General features: G+C 37.0%; 1 protein-coding gene across 1 annotated transcript in view; it reads left to right on the top strand.

Moving 5' to 3' along the window:
* The first annotated feature begins 9,678 nt into the window (after nt 1-9,678).
* The window catches only part of LOC145663006 (uncharacterized), a 35,720-nt gene continuing 22,982 nt past the window's right edge, over nt 9,679-22,416 (top strand). Inside the window, exon 1 of the mRNA XM_081729130.1 lies at nt 9,679-9,906. Coding sequence (XP_081585256.1) covers nt 9,763-9,906 — 144 coding nt within the window. The 5' untranslated portion in view covers nt 9,679-9,762. The remainder of the gene's footprint in view (nt 9,907-22,416) is intronic.

Below are 22,416 nucleotides of genomic sequence, written 5' to 3'. Positions count from 1 at the left end.
TCAATAAAGACTACCATTTTAGACCAAAACTTTATTTTCATTGGCCAACTAGTTCTAAAATAATTTGGTTCAAATTTGCGCAGTGCTGACCCCACGGCCATCACTCAGGTGGGAATAATTGCACATGCTATTGGGGGAGGCTCAGGGCCGCAAGGTCTGTCACGCCAGTGATCTGCCGATGTGTCTGAAACGGAAAGTTTTCAATGAATGTATTCTTCCTGTTTTGACATACGGAGCTATGACATGGACACTAACAAAATCAGACATTCACAGTCTGCAGACTACACAAAGGAGCATGGAGAGATGTATGCTCGGAATAACCCGAAGAGATAGGAAAAGAAATATGTGGATCAGGAAGATGACAGGAGTGACGGATGTTATTGCGAAAATAAAGGGACTGAAGTGGCAGTGGGTGGTATGACAGATGGACAAAAGCAGTTCTCGACTGGATACCTAGAGACAGGAAACGCCCAAGAAAGCGTCCTAATACAAGATCGAGTGACGAAATGAAAAAGCACTGTGGAATAGTATGGAAAAGAAAAGCAGAAGATAGATGGTTATGGAGAAGAGTTGGAGAGACCTTCATCCAGCAGTGGATCGACATCGGTTGAAAATTATGATTATGATGATGATGATGAAATGATATATAATATTAATATATATAATATATATATATTTAAAAACTATTTTTCCTCAATGCATTATAGCATTGTAAAATGTGCTTAACTGCACAAGAATTGCTAGGAATGATGGATTGCTGATACAACAGGTCCAGGATCTGGAAGCGTTCATCTTATGTCCAGGGCCTGCACCGAACTTCCCTATACCGAATCTTCCATATCCCCGCAAAAATACCCTTTCTTGCAATTTCTCCTATTTTTAAAGGACGGTAAAGTCCCTGGACCTCAGAACCTTCATCTATATTTCTAGGTGAAGTGGCTAAAGCTAGACACACCAAAGACAAATGTTGATTATGATGAATGGGAATGAGAATGAGAATTAGAAATACGAAATTTCATATAAAAATCTTTCACCAAACGTGTATTACGAAAGTAACTTCTTTAAAAAGTTCATGAAGTCGCCATCTTGAATCCAATATGGTGGATGAGAATGTATTTCACAATCGCTGGGGATAGAAATACCAAATGAAATACCCATATTGATTATCAAGATGTGATCACGAAATGATAAATAAAGTGTGAAAAGTCGTTGTCTTGAATCCAAAATGGCCTCCTAAAATAAAAATCGAAGGTACTAAATTTGGTATAAATGTTCATGAGAATGGGCAGGTAAGGTGAGTATACGCCGAATACCCTCGTATTCCCTCCATTACATTCTTGGTATTATCCAATTTACCGAATGGATTTACCAATTTATCATAATGCATATTTATACCAAACTCTGTGTTTGTATAGCTTCAGCCATTTGCTTTGTGCATGTGACCGTCTGCCCGGCCACAAAACTATGTTTTTGGACGACCAGTGTATTTCTTTTTAACTTTTATTCATGCAACGAAATTATTATTTTACTCATAGAAACGAACAGCTATTTTTCCTTTTAGTGAGAACTTCAATTCTTTCTGTGTATGCAGGTGTTCTTCAGTCGTTCTTATCGTTTCTCACGGTGGAACAAAGAACTTGTTGTTTTCAATGCAACGCTTATCCGCTAGCCAGAGTGCTTCGTCGCAGCAAACTTATTTTTTCTTTCCCTAAAATAGTTTCCAACTTATAGTCTTCGTCACCATGACTGTTCCGCATATACGTTTTTCATAACCACATTTATTAAGATTGGGAATAATTTTGGATACGAAGTTGATATTGTGTGTGAATGATATTGTGTTTGTCGTATTCTCACGCACTCATATTACGTCATTCTTCCTGCCGTGAGAACAAGTGTTCATGTCCTGCAGGAGTCGTAGGTGAAATGACTCATACGCACAATTACCATCGTTCGCCACAATTACCAATGTTGCCAGTGTTCTTTATTATAACATCGACCCATTGGCACTGTGTATGAATGCAGAAACTTTAACATTTTCTTTATTGTTTGATATAGTGCATTGTCAACCCTAAGTGGAGAAAATGGGTTGTTCCCAAGAGTCAGTAGAAGCGGGGAGTTAGCAAAAAGAGTTCGTCGTAACAAGAGTCAGCAAGAAGTCATAGTATGAAGAACTTTGTGATGCTACATTAATATATAGGATGTGAAGCTAAAGAACAAATGGATATATCTGGATATGTAGCGTCCTTTAGGAGTCAAGATACTTCATTGATCAGTATTCCCCCATTCCCCTTGTCATTATTACACAGTGAAAGTCTTGAATCAGTGCGAATAGTCAATTTTTAGTGCAAGTGATATTTAAACAAGGGCTATGTTTCTAGTGTTCGCATATAGTGTGCGCATATCTACATTTACCATGCAGTGTTAAGAGTTTTATTCTTCATTTCGCTTATTCGATTGCCTCAGTACAATTTCTTCTGTTTGAGCATTTGGCGCTGTCAAGTGAGAATTTTGTGTGTTGTTATTATACATATATAATTTTTATTCCGTTCCGAACCCACATATATTCATACTCAATAAATAGGAATTTACCTAAGTAAATATCATCGTCTTCATTCATGTGTGTGTGAATCCCTGCGAACAGACGACTTGCCAGTTGCGTATATGTTAGCGTGTGCATACGCAAAAGTAAGTATAACACAACCTGAGTCTCAAAAGCACCAACGTGCCTCATGTCAAATCACTTGTCATATCTCAATATTATCAATCAGCGCCCAAACAGAGTATGAGCCTGGACCAGAATTGTAATCAGCTGTTTTCTTAGGGAGATCTTCGGGAGCCAGCACCCAAGGGAAACAGTAGGTAGCATGCATATACACTTCTTATTTTATTTAGGCTGCCAAATAAGATACACAATGGCAACTTTTTCAAAATTTGGCGTTGTTTCCTTGACTTGCTCATTTTCAAAAATATTTCTACCAAATTTGGTACATATAACTTCAGCACTTTGACTGTACATATAGCTTTGATTTTTATTTTAGAAGGCCATATTGGACTCAAGAATTGATAATCAATATTTGTATCACATTTGGTGTTTCTATCCCCAGCGACTGTGAAATGTATTCTCGTCCGCCATATTGGATTAAAGATGGCGACTTCTTGAACATTTTTATTATTCTTTTAATGCACGGTTGATGAAAGGGTTTTATACCAAATTTCGTATTTTTAGGAGTCATATTGGATTCAGGATGGAGACTTTTCCCAAATTTATTTTCTGTTTCTAACCTCCTCGTGATGGTAATTATTTATACCACATTTGGTGTCTCTAGCCTCAGTGTCTAGGCTCTGTATTTTTATGATAAATGCTTTCGGCCGCCATATTGGATCCAAGACTTTGGGAGGTGATAGGGTAGGTCATTCTAAGCAAAAATGTTTATGTGAACATATAGGGTTTCGGAGATAGAGGTGGAGATAACTTTTTGCATCTTGTACTTGCCCATTCTTGTTTCAAACATTATAGCACACCCTGTAGTTGGTCTTACATTACATATTATAGCTTGTTTTAAAGCTAATGAAGCAGGCTTTTAGGAGGTCTGCAATTTGTCTCAATACTGCATACAATAGGGAAGTCACGGAGGGATTTTTTTTTAAAATTCTCTTTTGTAATACAATTTTTCACTGTTCTTGAGTAGAAACTCTGTCAGTAGAGAAACTGTTTCTGATTTGGGGAAAACTATACACAGGTATCAAGTTGTTATCTTCTTTAGACGCCACAAACACTTCTTACTAATCGGTTTATTTGTTAAATAATGACTTCCACTGGAAACAAACAATTTTGCTTGTTTAGAGCTCCCTCGTGGCTAAGCGGTTAGCGTACGCGCCTTTGGCGTGGGAGACCCGGGTTCGATTCCCGGAGGGAGCTCATGGGGTTCGGATTCCACGTTAATCAGTAGGTCCACGTCTCATATAGCCTCGCTGCTGAAAGGGATGCTAAACTAAAATCAACTCAACTCAATTTTGCTTGTTTAATAATAATTATTATTATAATTTCTTCTCTTATTTTAATTGTTACTGTTATTATTGTCACAATTTTTATTGTAACTTGTGTTCCTACGTGGAAATGTAGAGCTTTCGTATGTTTGGGAATTAGTATTGTAGTTCCAGTTTTGTAGAAAAACAGCTTATTAACCAAGTATCGGTTATCCTTATATATAAAAATGATTGTATGTATGTATGTATGTATGTTCCACATTTCCTCCTAGACGGTTGAACCGATTTTGACCAAACTTGGCACAAATATTTCTTACTACTAGACAACCAACACTGTCGTGGTTAGCCACCTCATACTCACCCCGATGCAGAGGGGGAGGGGGTGGAACACTACCCAATGCTTTTTAAATGGAGATATAATGGCATAAATGGTTTTAATGAATTATCTTAAGAACGGTTCTACCGACTTAAACGAAACTTGGCCCACATACAGCTTATAGTCTGGCGAATAATAATGTTGGAGTAGAACACACCTAGCGCGTCCAGGGGCGGAGGTGCAGGGAGTGAAATATAAATAATGGTATAAATGGTTTTAATGAAATATCTTAAGAACAACTACACCGATTTGAACGAAACTTGGCACACGTATAGCTTATAGTCTTGCAAATAATAACGTTGGAGTAGAACATCTCTAGCGCGTCGAGGGGCGGAGATGGAGGGGGTGAAATATATATAAATAATGGCATAAATGCTTTTAATAAAATATCTTAAGAACGACTACACTGATTTGAACGAAACTTGGTACACGCATAGCTTATAGCCTGACAGATAATAATATTGGAGTAGAACACCCCTCGCGCGTCCAGGGGCGGAGGTGGAGGGGTTGAAATATAAATAATGGCATAAATGCTGTTAATGAAATATCTTAAGAACGACTAAACCGATTTAAACGAAACTTGGCACACATATACCTTATAGTCTGACAGATAATAATATTGGAGTAGAACAGCCCTCGCGCGTCCAGGGGCGGAGGTAGAGGGGTTGAAATATAAATAATGGCGTAAATGCTGTTAATGAAATATCTTAAGAACGACTAAACCGACTTGAACGAAACTTGGCACACATATACCTTATAGTCTGGCGGATAATAATGTTGGAGTGGAACACCCCTAGCGCGTCCAAAGGCGGAGGTGGAGGGGCTGAAATGTAAAATTTGTCGAAAATGACCAATGTTAGTGTCGTTTATATAGATTTTGAGGTAACTTAGATCAATGTTAACACTCCAAACAGATAGTAGTAGTTGCTGTTGTTTGTTGGAGTAGTAGTAGTAAGTAGTAGTAGTAGTAGGTAGTAATAGTAGTAGTTGCAGGTAGGTGTAGTAGTAGTTGTTGTTGTAATAGTAGGTGTAGTAATAGTAGTAGTAGTAGTAGTAGTAGTAGTAGGTAGTTGTAGTGTTAGTAGCAGTATGTAGTTCCAGTAGTAGTAGTGGTAGTATTAGTATTAGTAGTAGTAGGTAGTTGTAGTAGTAGGTAGTAGTGGTACCAGTAGTAGTAGTAGTAGGTAGTTGTAGTAGTGGTGGTGGTGGTAGTAGGTAGTTGTGGTTGTAGTAGTAGTAGTAGTAGTAGTAGGTAATTGTAGTAGTAGGTAGTAGCAGTAGTAGTAGTAGTAGTAGGTAGAAGTAGTAGTAGTATAATGTAGTAGAAATAGGTAATAGTATTCCAATATATTTTTAAGAAACCAGATCTCCCCGTACGAAGTCGGGCGTTAAGGCTATTAACCTTTAAAAAATAGGAAAATACTGGGTTAAACTGCATGTAACGTAAGACCAACTACAGGGTGGGTATAATGTTTCAAACGAAAATTGGCAAGTGCACCACGAAAAACGTTACCCTCACCCCTATCTCCGAAACGAAGGGGAATAGACCCTATGTTTACATAAGCATTTGTGCTTAGCATGACCTTCCCGATCCCCCCTCCCCATCATATCCCGAAATCTTTGCATTTCCTCACCGGACACCGTGTATACATTATAATCTACTTATTGGAAATATCAGTATAATATTTCCAATAAGGGTATGTTCGTATCAGAAGTGATATTCGAAAAATTTGCATAGAAATTTTCTAGAATTTCTGGCATGAGGATCTCTAATAGTGGATTATCACCTGTTCTCACTTTGTGTGGGGTAGGATACATTAAAGAGACTGTTTATGTTGTTCCACTGCGAACTACCGTGGATGAAATGGGGAATCAGTATTTTGCATATCGATAATACTCGGGAAGAAGAAGAAGACTAGATCCACAGATTCTACTCTATAGCGTCTCACGGTGCCCCTACACTATCTATCTTCTTGCGTAAACAGAATTTGAAAATTGTTCTTCGTTCCAAAGATATTTTGATTTGTCAAATTAAATGTACATAAAAACCCTGTATATAAAAAGTGTATACCTTTCTTTAACTTTATGAAAATTATTTTTAATGCTGAAATTGTATTCAAACCGCATTTTATATGGTTATTACTTTTAACAAACATTAAGAAAACACCAATAGCTCAATACCCACGAACTTATACCTTTTCATACACACCCACAAATATATTCATTTTCTCAAAATTTATATTTGGATTGAAATATTTTTGGTAAAAAAAGAGCAAAGCAACTTTATGGAGCCTGCGGTGCAATTTTCCGGGATATTTATCATCTCCCGAACCTGGAAACGGAACGAAACTTTTCTGATGGAAATTCACCCAATGCTGCTCTTTCAGCGCTAAACAAACTTATTGCTACGTGCTTTGAATGCACCAAATCGGCCCATTGGAATGTGTCCAGGCTTGTCGTTGGCCAACTTTGTCGTCAGCGATCCAAAATCGATCCCGACAAGCCTGGACACCTCAGGAATGTGTCCAGGCTTGTCGTCGTCCAACCTTGTCGTCAACGACCCAAAATGAGATGTTTCCAGGCTTGTCGGGATCGACCACGACAAGCTTGGACACCCCAGGAATGTGTCCAGGCTTGTCGTCGTCCAACCTTGTCGTCAACGACCCAAAATGAGATGTTTCCAGGCTTGTCGGGATCGACCACGACAAGCTTGGACACCCCAGGAATGTGTCCAGGCTTGTCGTCGTCCAACCTTGTCGTCAACGACCCAAAATGAGATGTTTCCAGGCTTGTCGGGATCGACCACGACAAGCTTGGACACCCCAGGAAAGTGTCCAGGCTTGTCGTCGTCCAACCTTGTCGTCAACGACCCAAAATGAGATGTTTCCAGGCTTGTCGGGATCGACCACGACAAGCTTGGACACCTCAGGAATTCGTTCGAGTCTGGCGCAAGAGGATAAATTGAGAAGTGTCCAAGTTTGTCGTTGTCCAGACTTGTCGTCGTCCAACCTTGTCGTTGTCCAATCTTGTCAGGAGTGACCAAAATTAAGTGTCCAGACTTGTCGTCGTCCAACCTTGTCTGCGTCCCCCCATGAACACTTACAAGTGAATTCGTGAGAATCCCAAGACCAAATTAGATAAAGCAAATAGCTACAATGAACCACTATATCCTCCTCAGCAACTAATCAAAAAAGATGGAGTCTTTACGATTCCCAGTCTGACTTCAAAATATTATGAAAAGAAATTAAATCTTTAAGTTTAACGTCCCGCGGTTATGCCGATTAGGTTAAAGGAGACGGTTCAAAACATTATGAATTGCTATGGGAAGCATACAGTATTCAATCCTCAGTATACACCCAAGTGGTCTTTGTCATGAGCAAACAACATATGTATGGTACTAAAAGGGACACTAAATTCCAATCTAACGAACATGAACTTCCGTGGGGGTATTGACCCTAAGATCATGAATTGGGTTCCATTGATGTGGAAGTCAGATTGATGAAGCAGTTGTTCATGCTATGGTAATGTATTTCAAAGCAATATCTCGTCACGGCTTCAACATAAGCAGCAAATTCGTTGCCATATTTTATTTTTGAATTCTCTGCTGCATAAATGCTTTTAATTACTAGTCATTACAAACATCATCATCGTCATTTCGTTCATGTGATTTTTCATATAACACTTTTCACATGTAATACAAGCGCTACTGTTGACTTGAGTATGTAAATTTTCATCCTACGTTGTCAAAACATTATGAAATGCTATGACAAGCTTCCGTTGTTAGACCATGTTCAAACAATGGAATCCAACACGTTTTAAAACATTCATGAACTACGATATTCATCTTAGCACACCCAGTGCCCAGGGAACGTTCCCAGGACGAAAAGTTTCCCACAGGCTGGTCCTAACAGTTAGCAATAGAAGGGGCTGGGGCACGGGATCCAAAATAGCTACCCAACGCTATTAGAAGCTTCCGTTCTTAGCTTCGCAGGTGAGCGCGGGACGGAGAGGTTCATATAACTAACACAATACACAATTGCTTTCCTTAAGCTTACATTCCATAAGCCTGGGATGTAAAACTAAAACTTTCCATTACATTACATTACTACGCACAAGCACAATCGAACTACCGTTTCTAATAACGAGCTACCACAGGCACAGATCACTTAGCCTAACGAGCTAGCACAGGTTGGTGTGTGTTTTGAAACGAATAATCATTTTTACTCGTCGTGGCTTTGCGCGTACGTGGGTATTTCCTTTGCCACATATAGAGCATTTGAGGCCTCATTCCATAAGTATTTTATTCAACTTAAAGCAAAATTTGCCTTTTCTTTTGCGACAATCTTCATAGCGGCTATGGTGCAGATAGTAGCCCGTCAAATAAAAATAAATATTTATTTCATATTTCTTCTTTAAATGATTCTCTAAAGTGTTCTGAAGTGTTATTACTCAGGCATATGCCCAATTAATTCCGTAGAGGTAGATAATATGACTGCAAATTAATGTACAATGAAAATGACTACGCGCTATTCTAGTATGTTATTCTGTAATATGCATTTATTTCATCACGAAATTCGGTTGCAGACTAGCAGTGTCCTAGAAGATTTCTTAAAGTTTGAGTTGCATTTATAGGTGCATATTCACTTCATGAGGACTTTTTCTTATGGGTATACATACACGTTTGAACGTAATGCGATAAAAAAAATGATTGCATAGAAAACACAAACAACTTTTGCTAGGTAACCACTGAAAGCGAGAATGGCATTCATTCGAATCGGGGCAGCAGCGCAGCAGGGGTATTGCATGATAGCGCAGGAGTGGCTTAGCAGAAAGCAGATGCAATAATACAAGTTAGAACACTTGTAATAGCTTCATACTTGTAACTCTGTACTTGGAAGCATAAAAATATTTTCTGACATCGGCAGATATTCTCCGTCGATGAAAATTAGTATGTTACATAGTCATATTTGATATGCACTAACATATCTTCACTCTAGTATAGCCTTTGTGATAGTTTAACACTTGTAACATTGCATTTGTAAACGTAAAATGATAGTTTCATATGTTGTGAAAATTTAATATCGTACACAATCCTTTTTTATATGCACTCATTCATTTTAAACTTAAAATTACAATTTTTAAGATGGATTATTGTTAATCAGTACGGAGGAAAAAAATATTGCTTGTTGCATTTTTGTATTGCATTCTAATCCATTACAGAATGAGGCCGTAATTTATGTAGTCTTGTTCATATTATTCTTTGGATTTAGAGGCGAATCATCCTCTTCTTTGTTTTGATACTGTATTTAAGATAATCTGTGAGTGGTACATTATCTGTGGAAATGGTAATTAGTTGAGGAAAACGCAGTTTACTTTGTGAAATCAAATAGCTTAACAAAATGGGAAGTACTGAAGGAGCTGTTGTTACAGGCTTTATTTGCCGTTTGTGTGCTAAAGTGAATCGTTTTGTGATTCATATATTTGGTGAAGAAGGTGAAAGATTACAGCTGGCAGAAAAAATCAAAGCGTACTTACCAATTACGGTTAGTGATGTTTATGCTCACTTAAATGCATCTTTTACTTTTATTTGGTTATCTATTTCGAAATGAAGCAGTTATTTTGAAGAAAATTAATCTTAAACTTATTTATATTTTTTATAGGCAGAATATGAAAACATTTTAATATACGTGAATAATAAGAACATGTTTAGGTCTGTTGGCATTATCTATGTTCCTGTGTTTACTTACCTTCATCTTATGTATTAATTTTACTACAATTTAATAAAAAATTCTACTCCAATTATTTTAACTAATAGGGACAAAATGTCGTACTATCCTTTGTTAGCGGGCATACATTCATGAAATTATGTATTCTTTTATCTGGGAATGTACTCTTAATGCCTTGGAAAAGGTTTCCTAAGATAGGCTATAGTTGTATTGATTGATGCAGGTTGACTTGAAGGCTGAGTAGAAATGCAATGTGTAAACATAGAGCATAAATATTACTGTGCAGTTTTACTATACGGATTCATAGTATTACGAGTAGGAGTAGAAACGGGTTAGAAGCTCCGCAAAGCTTGGTTGAGTTCTGTTCTCGACATGAAATGGTTAAATAAAAGACTTGCCTTTTTTTTCTGTACAATTTACAATCTGTGGACCCGTATAGTAAAACTTCTCCAAATATAATGTACAAAATACATCCAGCTTAGAAACCATCTAGGTGATCACTACAATACATAAATAATCGTCTAACTAAATCAAAGCAGGAGCATAGCGTGGCGGTCCGCGCAGGGGTGCATCCTTAGAGAGCGGAAGGCTCTAGGTTGTAGCTAGGTTGGTTCCATTCTGTACAAAAGTGTAATATTTAATTCACATAGTACTGCCGAGCGAGCGTTAGCAAGTGAAGCGGGTTAGAGACCCGCAGGGCACTTGTTTTCTGTCATTATTACAGCTCTAAGGGAAGGGAGACCTGTGTTCTGGAACCTTGCCCTTAGAGAGCATGAGCGTCAGCGACTGATTATACACATAAGCAAAGATGGGGAAAAAACACCTCATGTGGAATGAAAACACATGCTTTACGTGTGGCACATGCTTTGCAAAACTTCATTATGTCTTTCTTATGGAGTTCTACATGATAAAGGGCAAACTTTCCATATCATATTTCTACCGTATTATACAAGTGGATTAAAAGGGAGTTACTGTGTACCCATATTTTTCAACTTTTTGGATTTGGCATGTAGATGTCGCAGGGTTTGCCCAAGTGGGCCCAGCCCGAAAAAACCCACCGGGCTTTTTCGGGTTGGACCCACCTGAAAAACCCATCTTAAAACCCGCCTGGGTTTTTGACTTTTTGTTAGTGTATTATTGGTACAACTAAGGTGATCATATTGAAAGTTATTTTTAACAGATTTTAAACTTTCTTTGGGCGAATTATATGCTTTCATGTTAAGATAGACAACAATATTCAACATAAGACCTTTATAAAGCTCTAAATGCACTGAATGAATGAATAAATAAATGAATAAATAAAAAACCTCACCTTAGCTTGAGATAATTGTAGAACAAATTAATGTGCGGATTATGCTTATAGGCTATTTGAAGTAAAGTAAGCGATTGTATATTTTAGAAAATACTTTCCGTGAATAGTGTGTTTCCTGACTCGGCGCCGCCGAGGGACGTTAACCCTCATACGTTGACGGGTTTAAGGTCATAAGTGCCGGTACTAACAGTTAATATGTAAATACATTAGTAAAACTATTAATATTATTTCTTACCCAAAAGTATTCAGTAAAGTTTGGTTTTCCAACAACAGTTAAGTTCAGTCATTTGTTGCTAGCCTTCAAATAAGCATTCTGTAAAATCAACACTAGCAAAAACGTAAAAATTCTTGTCAAAATTAAGAAGCTTGATGCTCGGAGCTCCGAAGAGTACGTAACGCTTACTATTTCAAGTGCTGCAATCAAACTTCAGTATTAATGGAAGTTTTGATGTACAGTAAAGCAAGCTGCATTTTCAGGGAAAACCCGTCGTGAAAGAAGTGTTCGGGAAATTCCCGCAATTGAACACACAAAGCATCGAAAGTGAATACTCCAACAATAAATCTATTTATTTTACGCTGGAGGATATTTCATTTCATTTTAGACATTTTGAAACATTTACTTTATAAAATATGAATTATAGGTCTCTCTTTGTTAATTGTTTTAAATTAATTTTCGGAAAAGAACGGTCTTGCAACAAGTGGTCGGGTAATTCCCGTAATTGAATGCACAAAGCATCGAAAGACCATTTATTTTACGTTGAAAAATATTTAAGACATTTTGATGAATTATGTCTTTGTTTTAAATTAATATAGTATAATATAATTAATTATAATTAATTATATTATATTTGGTATTTATATTTGGCGAACGTCACTGAGGCTCCTAGGATGACTCGATCTACATTTGTTAGTTTGTCTGCCTTTACCACACAGTGTTCAACTTTCGGTCTTTCAAATTTTCAGGATACAAACCAGAGACACTCTAAATTTTCTGTTTAGATTTTGGCAGCATACCAACGTAAAATTACAAAATGGCACCTTTTTTTAAAAAAAAGTAGCTGATATCCACTGGCAAAAATCCCGGGGGGGATGATGGGGACATATCCTCTACAATTTTGGAACTGTCCCCCTCAATAATCCGATTGGAAATGTGTCTTTTAGGAAGAAATGTGATGATTTGTGTCTGTCACAAAGGAAAGTGAGATGAAATTGAATCTTCCCAGAATAAGCCTCAAATCTGACCGCCTCCCAATGTTGAAGACAACTCTGCTCCCCTACCCATGTTGTCCCGGAGTCCGCCGTCTTATCTATATACCGTCTTACTCGTCCCCCCAATGATGAAGACAAATTTGCGCCGCTGCTGATATCCACGCTACAAGGCGCAATTTTAGGTCTTTCAAGTTAAAATTTTCAAAGTAGACGCACGAGAGACTAAATTAGCTGTATATAGCTAATTAGCATAAAATTTCAAAATGGCGTCCATTTTTTAAATAGCGGGTATCCATGTTACAAGGCGCAATATTCGGACTTTTTAAGTTGATATTTTGAGGGTAGAAGCACAAGGCATTCTAAATTTGCTGTATATATTTTTTCGGCTCCAATATAAAATTTCAAAATGGCGGCAATTTTTTTAAAACAGCAGTGAATAGAAAGTTGTTGCAAGTTGTGACAATGACACTCATGAAATGTAAATCATATTTTAACATTTTTACCCCAAAGAGATTGAAATATTTCGAAAAAACCCAATTACACCCGAAAAACTCAATAAAACCCAAAAAAACCCACATGGGCCCAGGTGGGTTGGTTTTTTTTCAAAAATACACGGGTTTTTCAAACCCTGAGATGTCGATGAGCTGTGTCCAATGACACCAGTTTTGATATCTGAAACTGACCGCTTGGAGGTCAAATTAGGGATCAGAAAAAGTGGGACAATTTGGGCAATGCAGACCAGTGACCGACTTGGACGAGGTTCGTATTCACACGTACACGATGACTGATGTGCCATTTTCCCGGTTCCAGAAATCAAAAATGGTGCTACTGGAAATAGTTAATCGAAATCCATATTTTAAACTCAAAAAAGTTGAAAAATATGCGGCCACGGTAACTTCCGTTTAACCATACCTGTAACACGTAAGATCTAACAATCTCTGGTAAGATGAAGATAAATATGAGGCACAGACCACAAGTCAAAATTTCGCCTCGATGCTCATTATTGATTTCGGGTTAATTGCCGCAGATGGCAGCCCCGAAATAAAATTTACGGAGAAATTGCGGAGGTGGAAAGTACTACTTTTGTGCAGTAATACAATGTAAATTGGCAAAGATCTACTGAAGATCAAAGAAAACACAAAAATATTTGTGATTAACAGTTCAGAGTGAACGAAAGAAATGAAAGAGGAGTAATTCTAGGTAGATATATTATAATAACAATGTATAAATAGTACCGTAATACAACGTTGAAAACGGGTACGTGTGGGTCAATGTGGAGCCGCCATCTGCTTTGTTTTCAGACTAAAAACTTATGGCATTTAATACCTCCACCAAATTCATTGACACTTCGGAGGGAATATGTAACTTAAAGTGAGCTGTTGTAAACTACTGCGTTTATGTGTACACCCGCCCTCGCTGACGCTTCTGCTCTGACTCGGTTAGATAGCATTCATACTTTTTTAGTGGCCACGTAGCACAAGTTAGTTCGTGTTTTATGCACTGTGATTTTTATGTAATACGTCCACATTGTGTTTATACTCAACACAATAATAAAATAACCGTAATCACTACTCAGTGAGCTAAGTCAATCACTATCAAGTGTTTTGGGGGATAAATTAAATATTACCCGAAAATTCGAAGTTAGATTGAACAAACAAATCATGTTATCCGAGCGGCGAGATTCCTATATATTTTGATTATTTATACGATCCTATTGCAAAATCAAATAACATATTTCTTACATACGAAGTTGTGCCCGTTAAATAAAATAGTACCCAAAATGTATTTATTCGGGGGCATTAAGTGTACATGCAGATACACGAATATAATGACCATAAATATTTTTGAACAGTACTTCCGATGCTGATAAATAGTATGGGCGCCAAGAGCAAAATTTACGGGAAGGTTCTAGAACACAGGTCCCCCTATATAGATTAGTAGGTAGGTTGGTTCCTTTCTGTACCAAAGTTTAATGTTTAATTTAAATAGTATAGCCGAACGAGCGTTAGCGAGTGAAGGCGGATTAGAGCCCCGCAGGGCACGTTTTATTTTTGTGTTTAGTACAGCTAAATATGAAGGGGGACCTGTGTTCTAGAACCTTGCCAAATTTACAGATGACATATATGGCCTGTTTTGTTCTGATGTATTAAAGGTTTTATATTCTCTTAGCGATTTTACACTTTTACTGTGTGTATTTTTGCGCAAGGAAATATTTACCATGGCCCTCCGGGTAGTGTTAGAGCCAGGAAGAGGGGAGGTGGATGACTAGTACCAGTACAGAGGGTAAAAAGTAGTAGACAATGTGAGCATCATTCGAAGTCAGATTAATTAACGGCACTTCCTTTGGGAACTACTGGAGTAGTGTGTGCGGATTTGTTGTACTATTTTACTATTTGATTTATAAGATACCGCTAGCACACATTGTTTTCTTTACATGGTACTTTTCCTTTATAAACTAATATATAGGGCAACTATAAAGCATAAAGAGCAGTTAAAGGATAATGGAATTTTTCACCTATGGTTGGTACCATATCTATGATTTTGACCACTTTACATATCCAAATTTGCTAATTTTATAAGCATAATTTACAGAAATAAAGCATAATGCTTAATGCTTTTTATTCCAGAACCTGTATATCTATACGTCAAAGAAAAATATGTTAATATATTTTGTGAAAAAAAAAAATAACAAAGGCTGTTATCAATGCCGCAAACAATAGAAATCAACTACAAATTGCCTTTACGCGTAACCATGGAAAGTTCGAATTTCTCCTCTTCGCACCTTCTGCTCAGGAGGCTTTTTTTTCCTCGCTTTGTGTTAAAAGGCAGGCAAGGCTGGTTGTGCTTATTCCAAGATGCCAAAATCAAAGAGTTTATGCAATCTCAGAGAGTAAAAGAATTCTTAACTGACCATTTCAAAGTACAAGGCGGTAATCTACTTTGTACTTTTTGTTCTGAATTCATTAAATATGGGTGCAGCTGCATATTCTTGAAAACATCACTTAAAGAAAACTACACAAAATGATGTAGTATTTATTGATGTAATGTTAGTGGAAAAAATTAATAGTTTCATATACATTTGTAATAGAAATGCTTAAAACTGAAGTATAATTCAAGGAACAGCATATTAAGGCATAATTTAGGAAAAAGCATTATGTAAGGAAAAATAAAGCATAATATACAGCTGTATAAAGCATAAAGTTGGTTGTCCTATTAGTATGTTTGGTCTGAAATTTCCAAATTTATGTGCTACAAGTTGCCCACAAGATGAATGATTGATATTTTCTATTTGAAATGAAATTAGGATCTTACTGCCGCCTATAACCGTACATCCCTGAGTACGATGTTGTCCACTGCAAACTCTCATGGCCTGGGATCGAATTAGGAACCCCTTGCACCAGATGGGAATGTTTTACCAATGACCCCCCCCCCCCAAACATATTTTCATTTCTAACCTGATGGCAAATCCATTTATTGTTTCTGTAAATTACACGAATTTGTACTTGAGGATGTTACTACGAAAATGTAGTAATTTTATATGCAAAACGTTGATTTCAAACACCGAAAGTACACTTATTCACAATGTCTGTTCAGAGTGAGTACGGTGCAGCTCTACAGATAAATTAAAAATGGTGTCGGGTCGTTCCTAGCTATAGTAGACATTGTAGATATTTGTGTAACTCGTCAAGGTTTTCCAGATACAATATTAGTTATCATTGTCTATCCATAGAAGTCGTCCGTTTCTCCTACATATATGGAGCACTGTTCTGTACCGTGACAGCGATCAGTTTCTTCGCGCTTCATTGCTTCAATTCATTCTCTAGAAATTACAAGTGTATGTTTAAATATTATGCTGTTTCATATTACTTTTTCATTAATTTTTAAATTATAACCAAGGTAGTAGAAAACCCAGTGCAGTAGGGTTTATTAGGCAAAATTGAGTTTTATTAAGCTTTTTACGTACATTTAAAGCCGTATTTCTACTTAAATGACTGTTTAAGAATTCACATATGAGGCTATTTCATATATGAAGCTATGGAATTCCCTTGTCACAGAAAGGGTAGAGTAACAGAGGAGTGGGTAACTAAATATAACAAAGAATAGGAATAAAATTCAAGATTCAGATCCCTGGGTAAGCCGCCCTAATTGAAGATTCCTTTAGTTTTCCTCAATACAAGCCATACAAATAGTGGGATATGAGCCAGAGATGATTAGGAAAAGAAAAATTGCTTTATTAGACTTTTGGAGTCCGGATTGCATTCATAAGTAAAGCCAATGGTACGGGCTGGAGATGTGAAAAACATTTTAAAAAAAAAAAATTCAAATTATTGTAGATCAGCTCCTGAAAGGCGTAAACGAGCGAAACTTGGAACATTTAACGCAAAAGAAATTAAGATTTTATAAGGACTATGACTTAGTCTCATCGGATGTGCTGGGTAATGGTGATGGGGAGGAAAAGGCAAAATGTTAAAAAAAAAATCTATAAAAATTAGAGGTTTTCTCGCCCCTCTCCGTTTCTGACAAACTTGAGAACGCACGAATTGTCCCTTGAGATATTCTCAGTAGGGTATAAGAGTAGAATGATTGTAGAATGGACAGCAGGAATATGTACCCCTCAGAAATAATGCTTATACATCAGTAGGTTGTTCGGGAAATTCAGATGAAGATAGTTGGTTTTAGATCAGATCCTAATAGGCATAGACTCTGGAAGCTTAACATTTCACGTAGAACCAACCAAAGTTCCTTAAGATCAGGTCCCAATATGTATAAACCAAGGTAACTTAGAACATTTCACATAGAACAAACCGAAGTTCCCCAAAATTAGGCTCTAATATGCTTAGGCTCAGAAAATTTAAAGCATTTGACGTAGTTCCCTAAGATTAGGTACTAATAGGTATAGACTCAAGAAACTTAAGCATTTCACGTAGATCATACTAAAGTTCCCAAAAATGTATGTTTTATGCAACTGAAAATGCATACTGAAGATTTGTGGAGGGAAAGGAAAGCAGATTTTTTTTTTTTTTTTTTTTTTAATTTTAAATGAAATGTAAGTTTCTCACCCCTCCCCATTCCCATCCAACACGATAACACACACACGAAATATAATTGAGATGTTCGCAAAAAGGTATGACAGTAGTGTGATCGTAGGTTGCACAGTGTGATGAGGACATCCCTCACAGTAAATGCCTATACGCTGTAAAGTACAATGGGAAATTCAAATACAAAGTAATTAAAAAAGTTCTTGCTATTATGCAGCAGTGAAACATAAAGAGCAATACAGTGGACGGCACGTGCCGTTAAGTTTCGAATTAATCTCCATCAGCATCCAGCACCTTTTACCAACGTTCCTGCTGCTACACAATACCCTGATCATAAAACTGCAGTCTTGCACGCAAAGAAGTCCGTAAGTGCGTTCCACAAATCTCTCTCATTTGTGAAGCATTTCCCACAAAAGTGGTTGTCGAGAGACTGAAACAGGTGGTAATCTGTTTGCGCAAGGGGCGGTGACTATGCTGCGTGGCACACTTTCCCAGGACTTGCTGAAGGATCTCCCGTGCCCTCTTTGCCATATGTAGTTTGGCATTGTCGTGCAGGAACAGCACACTTTTGATTCACCAATGTCGGATCCTTCTGCCACAATGCACGGTCCACTCTTTGCAGCTACTGAGAGTAAAGGTCACCAGTGATGGTCTGACCAACTGGAAGGGCACCTGCCGACAATTCCAGTACACGGAGAGCATAACCTTTCGTGGGTGCAGAGGTGTGAGGAACAGGGTCACGTGGCCACAACCAATGTTTGGTACGCTCGGGAGTGTCATAGAGGACCCATTTTTCGTCACCAGTGAGTAAGATCAAGGAGAGTGTGGTCAGGTGCCAAGTGAGCAATGTGTGGGATAACCACTTACTTAACTTATATGACTTCCCTATCCCATGCAGGTGCAGTCTGACTGTTTCAGCGAAAACATTGAACCTTTCTACAAGTTCATCACACGTTAGACCACTGTCTTCCTCGTGCCTGTTTTCAGGGCCTCGTAATTCAACACATGTGATCATCCGCCGCGAGGTTTATCCGAAAGGCTCACATCTCCCGAATGGAATTTCTGGAACCAGTGCCAGCCGGTGCGTTCATTCAGGACATTCTTCCTAAATGCTTGGCATTTGTGGCGACTTGATGTGGCAGCTGACAGGCTCACTTTAAGCTGCTTTGATATCTCCATTTCTCTCCGACATTGCACGCTATGACTGCTATGTGTGTGCAACGTGCCTTTTTCTGACCAGAGTATGTACTACTTTATTCAAGTTAAAATAATTCGGGACAGTTTCCATAATGTAACGTTATCTTCCTCAAACGTTAATTGGCATATCTAAGGGAGATAACGTTAGGTTATGGAAACTGTTAACGAATTATTTTAATTTTAATAAAGAAGATACTCTGGTCAGAAAAATATAAATAATTTAAGTAATAATTTCCGAGTCAACATGGAGAAAGTGGCTGTTTAATGAAGGTCGATGGTCAGACTAACTCCCGTTCGCTTGGTAGGCATGTGCTTTGTTTTGTTTCCTTTCTGTCAGTGCATGATTAATAGAACGTCAAAATCGGCAAGAACTTTTTTTTTTTTTTGGGGGGGTTACCTTGTAAAAATTAGTTATTTTCAAATGGTTATAGATCAGGCAGTAATGGGAGCCAACTAACAAAATTTGGAACATTTTACGTAGAAGCAATTAAAGTATCATAGTATGTATGTTTTTGCGCCTCCGGTGAACTGAAGGGTGATGTAGGATGGGTACCAAAATGTTCATCAAAAGGTTTTTTTTTTTTTTTTTTTTTTTTTTTAATGAAAATTTGGTCTTCCACCCCTACCCACGTCACGACGCATACGAAGTGTATATTGAGGTGGGTTTGTATGTCAACAATGTATAACAGCAGTCTGATCTTAGGATACACAACGTGATTATGACATTCCTCAAAGTAAATGCATAGACACCACTAGTAGGACCGAGAAATTTAAAAATGCAATTTTGAGATTATTAATATTATTATTTTGGGGTTATTACAAAAATAAGAGTTATTTTGAAGCTATTGTAGATCAGGTCTTGATAGGCGTAGATGCATGAAACTTCTATCATTTTATATGCAACAGACGATAGTTTCCGTGTTTTAAATTAAATAGGAGTATATAGATTTAATAGTGAGAAAGTTGAAATTAAAGAGGTTTTAGTGTGTCAACAGCATTTATCTATTGAGATACTTTACATCGGGCTTTATGTAGAAGTACTTCAAAGAGTTGTTCTATATAAGTACAAAAGGTTAAAGGATTTTTAAAAGATAAAATTTCGGCTTTCTTTAAAGATCTGAAATATTGAAAACCATTAAAAAAAAAAACTCTTTTCCAGTTGCCAACTTGTTATCGTGCAATACATTTTATCATTTAAACACCATTGTAACACATGATAATTGTATTATATATATATATATCATATAGCCTACTGCACCAAATACGCAGGAATAATTCTGGAGTTTCCCAATTACCTTATTAACCCTGAATTGGTAACATGAGGTATAGAGTACCCCAGGGAATATTCTTCCTTTTCTGTGCTGCAGTGAGTCATGGTGTCTTTTGTTTTAGTACAAAGAACTCTCCGTATTCTCCGTGGCGTCCATCAGTTTGCTTATATTCTTGCAGTACTGATAAACATGGGGTACAGAATACCCCACGTTTCTGGTTGCGAAACGGTTTGTTGTCAATGAAATGCCTGTGTACAGAGGATAAAAAGGAAGTGTTTAGAAATGCTAAGAACGGTTAATACCAGAACCAGATGTTTAAAGATTCCTGACATGTGGTCAACGATATTTTCCGAGCTTCAAGAGATTTCCTCTTCCTTGGATGATGCGAAGACTGAACAAGTGAACATACCAAGTTTGCCTCAGGTCCATTCGACAATCACTTGTGTAGCATCTTGGAGTTGACGTCCCTGTGTTACCCCACCTAATAGATCGCCGTAGTTGAAGTCGGTGTCACATGTATACCATATCGGAAGACGCTAAAATAACTGTTGTTTGCATCGCAGATTTCTTTGTGATGCTCAAAGGTTTGTTATATGTTGTGAATGGAAAAGAAAATAAAACGTAGCTTTCAAGATTAATTAGAATCCGAATTTACGTATGATAGTGGTTCACAGTAATTTAAATGAAATTAACACTTGTATTGAGAGTCAATAAATACACTTTCATAATTGTAAGTTACCCTTTATTAGAATAATATGTGAAGTAAAAGTAAAATAAGTCTTGATTTTTCCTCTCTCTTTAGGATACACGGCACCAGGGTTAGCTGGTTTGAACCAGCTTTTTTTTTTGTAACTGGTTTAAACCAAAACCAAAAAATGTTCTTAAAAGTGTTAGTGTTCGTAAAATCTTGATAAATACATATTTGTGGGTTATCACGTTTCACTCCCGTATATTATTCGTTTTATACTCAGGCCTACATTCCCCATTCATTACTCAGATTATACTACAAAAGCAACTTTTTTTTTTTTTTTTTTTTTTCTAAGAAGTTTATGAATGTTCCTTTTGTGATTTGTTATTATTGTTATGCAGTTACAATCAAAGAAAAATTTTAAATATTATTTAGTTTTAATAATATTTACTATTGATAAAAAAACATCGAAATGCAATACTTTTTGGGAGGGAGGAAGTCATACAAACCGTACGAGAGGCATTTATTGAAATCAGAAGTATCTTTGGTATCTATTTATGTATAAATGGGTCAGAGCCAAAGTGGACTCAGATAATTCGTATCTTTATTTACTTTTCTTACTAATATGTAAATTAAGTCGTCGTTTCTTTAATAAAAGTTGTAGTGAACTAACTTGGGCTAAATTAGTTCTTCTGCATTCTGCAGTATTTTGAAATTATTCATATGTAATTCAGCACATAATGGTTTCACTTGTGCAACTGTTTTATCTTTTTGTACTTCTGAAATGGCTCTTGACAATTATATTAAGAAGTATGTAAAGATTAGTACAACATATTTTTTATCAGGAGTCCTTCGTGAGTGAGTCAGCAGACGTATCGTATTTGTGGCCAAGTAGTTCCGGTTTCGAGTTCAAGTGGAGGACAGTTTCTCTCGGCTGTAAGTCGAGAAGCGGTTTGGATTCCGCTTTAAGGTTATGCGGCCCCATCCAGCATAACCCGGTTGTTGCATAATAACACCAAGGCGAAACAAACTTATTTCTGTCCATATGTGATGTAAATACATAGAGCAAATTTTTAAACCAAAAAAAAAAAAAAACTGGTTTAAACCCCAAAAAACAGTTTTTTTATGTTTTTTGTTTTCTTCAATAAATGCCATGGTTTTTGCCAACCTTGCACAACACCTCACGTTTCCATTTATCTTTGTCCGAAAATGCGTTTTCATTTAAGAGTTAATGCAACCCTCTTTTCGTTTTTGTAATTATCCAAGTGTTGTGTTGAGAGAATAGAGATATAACTTGAGTAATTTCCTTTTTAAGTGAAGAATTTTCTTTTGTAATGAATTGCACATGAAGAAAGATATTTTATTTTTTTCGTACCAATACGAGAGTATGTACTACAGAAGCAAAGAGAATGTAGTCGCATTACTTTTTGTTCCAGAACACCGTTACAGCGAATTTGATCGAGCACGAACCAAATTAGTTATGCACGACTCCTAAACATTTGAATCACACATTGTCCATCATTTATCTTGTCTTGCTGTAGATAGATGTAGTGAAATGAACAAGTAAATATTCTGTTCATTTCTTCTGACAAAAGAGTGCAACTATGGAGA

The sequence above is a fragment of the Thermobia domestica genome, chromosome 10 (genome assembly GCF_964235325.1).
Source record: "Thermobia domestica chromosome 10, izTheDome1.hap1.1, whole genome shotgun sequence".
Taxonomy (NCBI): Eukaryota; Metazoa; Arthropoda; class Insecta; order Zygentoma; family Lepismatidae; genus Thermobia; species Thermobia domestica.
This window is presented reverse-complemented; position numbering and strand designations above follow the sequence as displayed.